General features: G+C 42.6%; 1 protein-coding gene across 1 annotated transcript in view; it reads left to right on the forward strand.

Moving 5' to 3' along the window:
- The window catches only part of CAB39L (calcium binding protein 39 like), a 55,887-nt gene that overhangs the window by 23,729 nt on the left and 22,051 nt on the right, over positions 1-10,107 (forward strand). The window contains exons 4-5 of the mRNA XM_023508080.1: positions 1,529-1,697; positions 8,181-8,240. Coding sequence (XP_023363848.1) covers positions 1,529-1,697; positions 8,181-8,240 — 229 coding nt within the window. The remainder of the gene's footprint in view (positions 1-1,528; positions 1,698-8,180; positions 8,241-10,107) is intronic.

The raw sequence follows: 10,107 nt of genomic DNA on the forward strand, positions 1-10,107 counted from the left end.
CAAGAGTTTGAGGTTGCTGTGAGCTGTGATGCCGTGGCACTCTACTGAGGATGACATAATGAGACTCTGTCTCAGAAAACAATAATAATAATAAAATAAAAATAAATAAGAGCAATATTTTTAATTGAAATGCTGAATGATATCTCTGAAAATTTGGTCAGGTTTTGTTTTTTGCCTGGTACTCACTCCTGAGAATTTTACAGCTATGCCTTTCTTGCTTCTTTTCAAACCGTGTTCACCACACAGTTATCAACTGTATCGTTTTACTACAGGGCTTGTCTTACTTGAGCTAAGTATTGTTCACTGTCCGAAAATCTTAATACACACTGGGATATAGCGCAGACCTGGATTTATTTAGATGTTACATTTGACCCTGAGAGATTGTTGTTAGATTAGATTGGAAGTGGAAGCACTCAGGTATGCCAGCCAAAGTTGATATTGTGTTTTTCTAGTTTAGCTTTTGCTGTAAGCCATAAGTCTACCTCATGATTTCAGTGAGTCCGTCTCTCCACAGGTATATTTTTCCTGAAGGATAGTTCAGTATATATTATACTGCCAAGGAGCCACCTCTACTTAGCTGTCAGCCATCTCGAAGTTAATGGTCACAACAAACTCTTAATTTCTTCACTAGTCTGTCCTCTACTGGTTCACATATCATAATAAGTGGTAGCACCATCCACCCGCTCACTCAAGCCAAAAACGTAGGATTCATTCTTTAATCCTCAGTTTCCAGATTTATTCCTTACCCTCCCACACCGTCTGCCCATGTCCTGCTGCTGCCCCCGGCCGTGCCATGGTCCCCTCTCCTGGCCTCTGCTGTCCCTCCCACCTGTTCTCACAGCTCCCACTCCTGCCCCCCGCCCGTTCCATGCTGTTTTGCAGTAGTCCACAAGCAGCCAGAGTGAGCTTTCTAAAGCATAAGTCAGGCCGTGTTGACTTCTTGCTTCATTCCCGTAACAGTTAAGATGACCCTGGACGCCTACCTTGGCTTGCACTTCTGTGTGTGATACGGCTCCGGTCCTCCTCCACCCTTGCCTCATTTCTCATCACTCCCTACTGCCCTGCACGGCCGTCACACTGACCCTCTCGCTCACCAAGCTTGTTCCTGCCTGGGAGGCTTTGCACAGTTCCCTTGCCTAGAATGCTTTGCCATCTCCTTTGAAAAGGGAGTTACATAATCACTCAAAATACAAAATTTAATGACATTCTATATTATAGCCTGTTTCATTATAGTCTTAGGTTTCCACAGCACTTCTCAGTATATGAAATTATCTCTTCATTGCTGCCTCCTCCCTCCAGACACACTCTCACTAAAATATGACGGCTGTGACCTTGCTATAGCCTCTGGAATAGCGTGAGGCACACAGGAGATCTTTGAGGGTATTGAATAAATTGTGTTTGAATGACTGGAGCAAATGGCGTCTTGTCACCATGAACAGCAGCGTTGCCGTGGTTCTTTTCGTGCCATTACTCTTGCTTTGCTGATGGTATAACAGAGTTCTCTGCTTCTCTTTTGTCTGTGCTTTAGATATGAAGCCCCACAGATTGCCTTGCGTTGTGGGATCATGCTGAGAGAATGCATTCGACACGAACCACTTGCCAAAATCATCCTCTTTTCTAATCAATTCAGAGATTTCTTTAAGTATGTGGAGATGTCAACATTTGATATTGCTTCAGATGCGTTTGCTACTTTTAAGGTAATTTTCCCTCCCGAATTAGCTAGGTCATTTAGTTAAAGTTAGTTGGTCTCTGAAGAGGTAGTTTAATTTTAAAATTCAAAAAATTTTAGTCCTTAGGCCTGAACACAGCCAACCATATGTGATGTGGATTGTAAGAGTCATCTGTAAGTGGAATGCAGTCTCTGAGGCCAGTTTGTCACACTGTGGGAAAATAACTCACAACACTTGTCACAAGCACAGATGGAATAAATTGCAATATATAAGTTAAGTGACAAAAGGAACAGACTATGTGTAGCATGCTGTCATTTTTGTTAAAGACAGAGTAAGGGTCATGGGTCTCCCCCTCAGGTGCACAGCAGTGAATGCCCTGCGGGTCCGTAAGAGAAGGCCGTGGTGGGGACTGCAGGGGAGGCATTGGCAGGAGGGGAGATGGAGAATCACATCCTGGAGTGTGAAGGGCATCACATTGTTTCATCAGTGTAATTTTTAAATTTCCACAAGGTGAAAGCAATATTAGTAGATTATATTGTAGCTTTTCATAATGTATATTTTTATCTATTATTTACTAGTTTATCATCAATTATCTATTTTGTCACTATGTAAGAAACAGTAAATTTCACATTGTTGTGTAACCAATTACTGGAACTTGTTTTTTTGTTTTTTTCTTTTGAGACTGAATTTCACTCTGTTGCCCTGAGTAGTAGCTGGGACTATAAGCACCCACCACAATACCTAGCTAGTTTTCTACTTTTAGTAAAGACAGAATCTTGCTCTTGCTCAAGCTGGTCTTGAACTCCTGAGCTCAAGCAGTCTACACCCCTTGGCCTCCCAGAGTGCTAGGATTACAGCCATGAGCTGCTGTGCCTGGCCTCCAGTACTTTTTTATCTTATAAAACTCCCTTTCCCTTCCCTCCTTCCCTAACCCCCACTCCCTGCCCTCCGCCCCCCAGTCTCTTCTCCACAGTGTCTCACCCAGGACAGGGGCATGTTCATAGGTCACCGTAACCTCAAATTCCTGGGCTCAAGTGATCTTCCTCCCTCAGCACTCAGCCTCCTAAATAGCTGGGAGCACAGGCATACACCAGTGCGCCTGTCTAATTTTTTTATTTTTTGTAGAGATGGGCTCGCTTTGTTGCCCAGGCTGGTCTTAAATTTCTGGCTTCACGCAGTCCTCTCACTTTGGCCTCCCAAAGGGCTGGAATTACAGTCATTGGCCACAGTGCCCAGCCTACATGTTCATCTTTCAGTAGCAACAAATCTTTATCTTTTGGTGGCAGGTACAGTTTTGGAAACAAAAGCTATTTGACATTCAGGTATAAAGTAGGTGATCAAGTTAGCTAGAACTGTTTTGAGAAGAAGGGAATAATAGTAATTATAATGATGAAAATAAAGCCTGATTTTCATCAGGGTCTACCAGATTTGCACTGAAGTCCATTTTGGAGGAATTCCCAAAATACGATGAGTTGATGATATAACAACAGCATTGAAAAAAGAAGGCTTTTAAGTTAAATATAAAGTAAATAAGACTCATTGAAATAAATATACATGTATATATTCAGAGTCATCTCTCTAAGAGCATTTTAGCAATTTAATTATTCCATTTACGAAATTCTAAATTTGCTTCTTTTTTCCAAGGTATAAATATATATCCTTGGAAAAACAATTTTACTTAATCATAATCCATGTATAACTTTTAAAATATTATCTTAAATATACATTTCGACAATACTGATATGATTCATGATTCGTATACTAATATATGCTCTAATTTATTACTTAATGGACAGAATTTGAAATTTGCTCATGATTTGAATAAGTAGTTCTTTTTAAATAGCTTTTTAGAAGTGGAAAACGGATGAAGCATTGGTTTGCCATGCTGAAACCCACTAATTATCTGCAGGCTAGGAATTTACACCGCCCCTGTTCGGGAAGGTGCCTTAAACCTGTCAAAGGGTGTATGAGCTCACGGGGTGGCAGGAGGTGTGAGAGTGTCCGGAGCAGAAAGAGTGGATAAAGGACCAGAGAAGGGAGCGGAGCAGAAGGAAGGAGGGGAACGTAAGGAAGCCTGGCAGAGGGAAAGGGGTGAGCATGTCCCCCTGAGGTGGGGTCTGAGGGCTGGGCAGTGACAGGGACTCACTGTGATAGAGAAGATGGAGCACTGGTGTGTGGATTGTGGCCTGAATGCACCCCGTGGAGACGGAGGCAACTCTGGGTAGCTGCTGGAGACACAGCCTGTAAAGACAATGAAGACATCCCTGGAGATAAAGTGGGCTGAGAAAGTTGAATTGAGGAGAACTCTTGTCAGTGAGAATACTATCTGAGGATAATGGGATAGTTTGGAAGCCACTTGGGGTGGACTGGGGTAGATTCCCAGCAGCTGACTGTGGTAGCTGTCTAGGAGGGTGAGCCCAGGTAATTGCAGCACTTTTGTGGTCCAAACTTTGCAGCATGCAGGTCGGGACCAACAGCGAGCTGCTGAGACAACAAAGGGATGGTGCTCACCTCCCCAGGCCTGCAGTAAACATGGGGCTTGCGCATCCGGGTTTGGAGGGAGGGTGGTCATACCCGCTCAAGTGTCCAGCGTGTCCCACCAGCCTGCCGCCCAAGGTCCTCCCTGGGGAAAGGGGAGGAGAGGAAGAGCCTGTGTGAGAAGTTGGGGATGGACAGGAAGGGAAGGAAGAGAACGAAAGAGAAGGAAGAAGGGGAATTAAGGACAGGGAAGTAGGAAGAAGGCAGAGATGCTGAGTAAGGAGACAGGTCTGGAGAGAACAGCATAGTGAGGGAGGAAGGGAAGAGTGAGCCAAGGCCCAGGAGAGTTGGCTGGCAGTGTGAGGGCTGCAGGGCAGCCAGCAGCTCTGCTCAGTCTCACCCCACAGACCCGAAGCCATGCGGAGTTCACAGGTGAACATGGGGAGCCCGTGGGGAGGCAGGCCTCGGCCACCTCAGTGGGAAGAGTGGCATTCCATTCAGAGACCATCCTGTTTCATTTTGGTGAAATGTCTTGTGTTTTGACAACTAAAGGAGGCGTTTTCTTATAATAGATACCATAGTCCCATTTGTTCTCCTTTTCTGTCATATGGCTCTTTGCTGTCATGGAAACAAGTTCCTTTTTTAAAAAAACTGGAGTAAGACTTAACATAATTACAAACAGAACATTCTAATGGAGGGGAAAGGAAATAATGAATATGTATTTTTGAAAATGTCCCCTAAGATTGATTTTTCAACATTCGTAGAATAAAATGTACTCTCAGTAAGAATTTCTTGCTGTCATATGTCATTCAGCCCAACTTAATTCTCAATAATATTGAATCATAAAAGTAAATTATGATGTTTTGATTTGTACTTCAGCTTATTTTCCACTGAATTTAAGTCAAGTCCTTAAAAATCTAAGTAACTAATAAAAGTTTTCTAGTATGCTATCAGCATTGGAAATACCAATTTTCTATATTTTGCCCAAATGTAATGTAACAATGGCCATAAATCTCTATGAGGTTTGGGGAGCTTTTTGTTTTGTTTTTTAAGTAGCTTGTTTCAGAGGATTTGGTTGGTTGATTGGTTGGTTTCGTTGGTTGGTTGGTTTGGTTTGGTTAGTTAGTTGGTTTGTTTTTTGGTTTGGTCAGTTGGTTTGGTTGGTTGGTTGGTTTGATTGGTTGGTTTGGTTGGATTCGTTGTACTTTGACTTAGGCTTTCAGTTTTTCAACCTTAAATTCATCATTTTTGAGCTCGTTGGGGTTCTTGCCCAGTTTAATCATTAACATTTTAACATTGTTAGTTTATGTTTTTGCCATGGTATTTGTCTTTTCCAACAAAGATTGCTTATAACCAAAATCTCTTTAATTTCTCCCTCTAAAAATCTCCAAAGCATTTGCATGCCACCTGATTAGCTGTGTGTCACCACACAAATTAGTTAATCTTTGAGTTTTATTTTCCTCACCTGTGAAATTAAGAAAATAATCCCTTCCTTGCAGAGTTGTTGTGAAGATCACAAATAACATTTGTAAAGTGCTCAGCACACCCGTGACACAGAGAAAGCCCTCAATGCACAGCCCTCTGTCACATATCCCCAGTTAAATGTCTCTGTAACCCCACGTCAAGTCTCTCCCGAGTAAAATTCATCAAAAAATATGAATATCAGATTTTTTTACATAATATTTACACCATGCAAAACTTAAACCTGTCAAAGCAGATTGGTCAGAAGGTAAGATGAAAGAATACACTATTTTCAGATAGTGCTTTAAAATTTTCAAACTTGACTTTATTTTCCTTTGCAGTTTTCTGCTTTTTTATTCTTGAGTAGGATACTAGATAGTTTTTTGTGAGGTTTCTTTTCACTTAGTTATATGATCTATAATAATGCAACAAATATGTTTATGTACTGTGTGTATGTATTATGGCACATAGTGTAATTCCTCCAGTTCTGTATATACATTTATTATGCACATAAATTTGAGGGGGTGTATAGAGCCCACATTATTTTTATTAGCTATGTCCGTCATACGCATGCTAGCAGAAGTCTCCCCATCACATTATTTTTTCATATTATTGGATGTTTAAGTTATTTCAAGTTTCCCCATATGGAATTTGGAAGTTCTGACTCTAACAGAAGTCCCTCCTGGCCTCTCCTGCTTGGAGAGGCACTGATGCATGCTGACCTGCAAAGTGCTGTCTCTGTGTGTGTGTGTGTGGTGGCAGGTGCTGGGCCGCAGCTGTGGGCAAGCCTGGGCTCCAAGACTGACAGTTGTAACAGATGAAGACCTCCTTGGGGTTCAGCAATTCAGTGCTGCTGACACGCACAAAGAGAACTTCTACCCTAGGTCAACTCAGAATGCCCCTGACTGCCCATGGTTTCCTACAAGGTTAGAGGAGAGGTGCTTAAAAACAAGTAATGTCCTCTTAGAAAAAGATTGGGGCCCCAGAGAATAATGTGAAAGTACTTGACTCTCTCAGGGTGATTCAAATGAATCAAGACCTCAGACAGGACAGGCATGGACCCTGAAGTGGTTTTCCATGTTAACATTCCGGTTCCAGAACAGTACTTAAGTGTTCTGCTCCACTGGAAAAAAAAGCGCCATGTTTCCAGGGAAAGACCCAGTGATCAATCAGGCTGGAAGATGATAGGTAGTAGGAAATCAGAGCCTGTCTCATTGTTTTTGAACTTGAAAATTATAGTGTGCAGTGTTTCAAATATATAGAGATATTTTTGAAACAGCATCTTACTCTGTTAGCTTGGGTAGAATGCTGTGGCATCACAGGTCACAGCAACCTCACACTCTTGGCCTTAAGTGATCTTCTTGTCTCAGCCTCCTAAGTAGTGGGCCTAGAGGCACCCACCACAACACTGGGCTAGTTTTCTATTTTTAGTAGAGATGGGGGTCTCACTCTTGCTCAACCTGGTCTCAAACTCCTGAGCTCAAGTGACCCACCTGCCTAGGCCTCCCCGAGTGCTAGGATTATAGGTATTAGCCACTGTACGAGCCATGTTTTACTTTTTTTCCTAATTAAAATGGAAACAAGTGTGTTTTACCATTGTTGCTGCCTGCCTTTTCTCTGTGAGGTTAGGTTGTGTACCTCCTATATTCTTCTGGGAAACTTTAATTAAATATGTATTAAAGTAAAAGAACTCATTTTTGAAAACTTTGGGATTCTTCTTATTTTTTAATTAAATTCTGTGTGGTACCTGGGTGGGGTATTTAGCCTCTGATCATAAATGGGATTAAGTGAGGCTTGTTTTCTTTCAACATTTGGGTGAATTAAGGACACATAATTTAGGTGTGAGCTGAAGACAGTCAGGTGTTCCTTCTTGCTTTCATTCAGTTTGTGCAGATTCGTGTCTGCAGTAGGACGGGGCTACTGGTGTTCAGCTTTGAAAGGAGGCATTGTGCCCCTCAGCTGCTCACACAGCACCTCGCAGCCCAGTAACCCCGGAGCAGGTGACACTGCTCTGACCCTGTAAATGTCATTCCCGTGCTTCCCAGTGCCTGGAGCACCCCTCCATTTTAACAAAAGGTTAAAATCATTGAAAAAGCTATTAAAATAATTTGTGAGGTAGTGGTTTTAGACAGTCTGGGGTTCTTTAAAAAATAATTGTTAATGACATTTTTTAAAAAATCATTGTAAATTTATTTGAATATTATATCAAATAAATATAGTAGAGCTTATGTAAATACAGTGTAGAGCTTACGACTTGAAGAAATATGCTATGAAATCATTTCTTAGGCTCCATTTGTTTCACCTTTGAATTATTTCTGTCATGAATCTAACAATGATATGAATTTAGAACTCTAGGTTTAAAGTCAGTTTTCTCGTTTTTCTTTTTCTGTGTCATGAAACACACTCATACTTGACATCTTAAACTAATTAGGGATAGAAATAATCTTGTGGTGTTAATGAACATTTCCTTTGGCAACTTTCATATGTTTATAAATCCTTAGACAGGATAGATGGATTTATACAATTTACTTGCTATAATAATTTTCTTTCACCTGCTTGTTCTTTTTCTAGGATTTACTAACCAGACATAAAGTGTTGGTAGCAGACTTCTTAGAACAAAATTATGATGCTGTAAGTAGAAGTTATTCTTGAGACTTTCTTTCTTTCTCTCTCCCTCTCACATCTATGGGCAATTGCTCCCATTTATTATCCACAAGAAAACTCAGCCATACTCAGCTGTACTCCTGATTTGTCTATTTACCTGGAAACTAGGTCATTAGGAAACTTTATGGAAAATGGAAAATGGCAGGAGGTCAAGGCTCCTCCTTTTCACATCTCTCCCTGCTGTGCTCTACAGCAAGCACCACAAAGCGACCAGCACCTGCTGGCTTTGGTCTTGAGTTAGGAGGACTGTGTTGTTCTTAAGAAGCAGTGGGTGACTCCAGACGGAAAAGCACCTGGCCTTACTAACATAAATCATTTTGCCTAGTTGATAGCTGATTTTCCTTCTTAGTAGAAGTACTAAAAATACTTCTTCCACTCCCTTCCCTAACGGTGAATCCGGCTTATCCTTTTGAGATCTGGCTAAAATGTCACTCCTCTAGGAAGCTTTCCCTGATCCCGCCCTTCTCCAAAAACATACCATCTCTCACCCTCTCCCTCTCTGTCTTCTTTCCCACCCACACCCCCTTCCCCCTTTTCCACATCCCTTCTCACTTTCCACATTGCATTATTATGTCTTTATGTGTCTGGTGTGCCTCTGTCTTTCTGGCTGGCCCTTGAGCTCCCTGAGAGGCAGGAATCTTGTCTATAGAACATGGGCTTCAGAGCACAAGACAGATTTCAGAGTCTGCCTTTCCAACAGTGTGCAGTGCAGGTAGAAAATTGGGCCCCAAACAGGCTAGTGGCTAGTGATAGCCAACAAATAGCAGTGATAACCCCTAAGAAGTCTCTGACCTGTTTGCACACTAGACACCACTGCGGGAAAGACGCAGGCACCACACCTGTCAGCATGCGTCTTCACACACCCAAGCCAAGGACACTAACTGCATCTCTTTTATTCATAAAGAAAATAAGTGTTCTTTTTGTTGGTGCTCCTTTGATTCATTATTAGCAATATAATCATAAAATCACATACCCACCCCTCCCACTTGGTTCTCTGAAGCCTGGCTGTTCTGCACTCTCTTCACTTCCAGAAGGCTCTCTCTGGCCTCCTGTCCTGGCCGCACCTGCCGCCATCTCTCCAGTGGCCTCTGAGTGGTGCTCACTCTCAGGAGGAGGTGGACACTGAGCTCCCCCAGCTATTGGCACTCTGTTTTGAATCAAAGGCCTACGCCCTTACTGAGGATGACTTTGGGGAACAGAAAGTCTGTGTGCCATTGTCCCCGGCTTCTGGTGAGAGAGGAAGGGCTCCCCAGAGGCCAGGTGGTAGGTGGCTGTCACACAGCAAAGTCTCCTCATTCCTCACCTGTTGACACAAGGAATTTGCTGGCCTGATTCTTTATAGGTTGCCAAGTGAAGCCCTAAATGTATTTAATCTTCTCCAAATTGCTCCTGGGCCCATAGCTACCAGCAAGTCTACATAAATAGATTTCTTTAAAATGGTATAAAATGAATTATCTTGCAACTTTTCATAGATGCAAAGATGTTCAAAATGTTTTATAGGGAGGACTCAAAATTACAATATTTTTCTACTCAATTTCTAATTTGCAGGACTAAATTATAGAGTAGAAAAAGATGTCTCTTATATTCCTTGACCTCCCTGTCTCCCCGGTATGTTCACATGGGAAGGAGGCTGGTGAAATGGTGCCACCTCCCTAGGGGCAGCGGTGATGGTGACTGGCCGGGAGATGCAGAGCAGGCAGCGACAGGGCAGGCTGGACTGGAGGCTGGGGACTCACCCTGGGGAAGACAGCCAGCAGCGGCTGGGGAGTGCTCCCCTGTCACTCACCCTGGGGAAGACAGCCAGCAGCGGCTGGGGAGTGCTCCCCTGTCACTC

This window comes from Otolemur garnettii, unplaced genomic scaffold (assembly GCF_000181295.1).
Source record: "Otolemur garnettii isolate 467f Iridium unplaced genomic scaffold, OtoGar3 scaffold00221, whole genome shotgun sequence".
Taxonomy (NCBI): domain Eukaryota; kingdom Metazoa; phylum Chordata; class Mammalia; order Primates; family Galagidae; genus Otolemur; species Otolemur garnettii.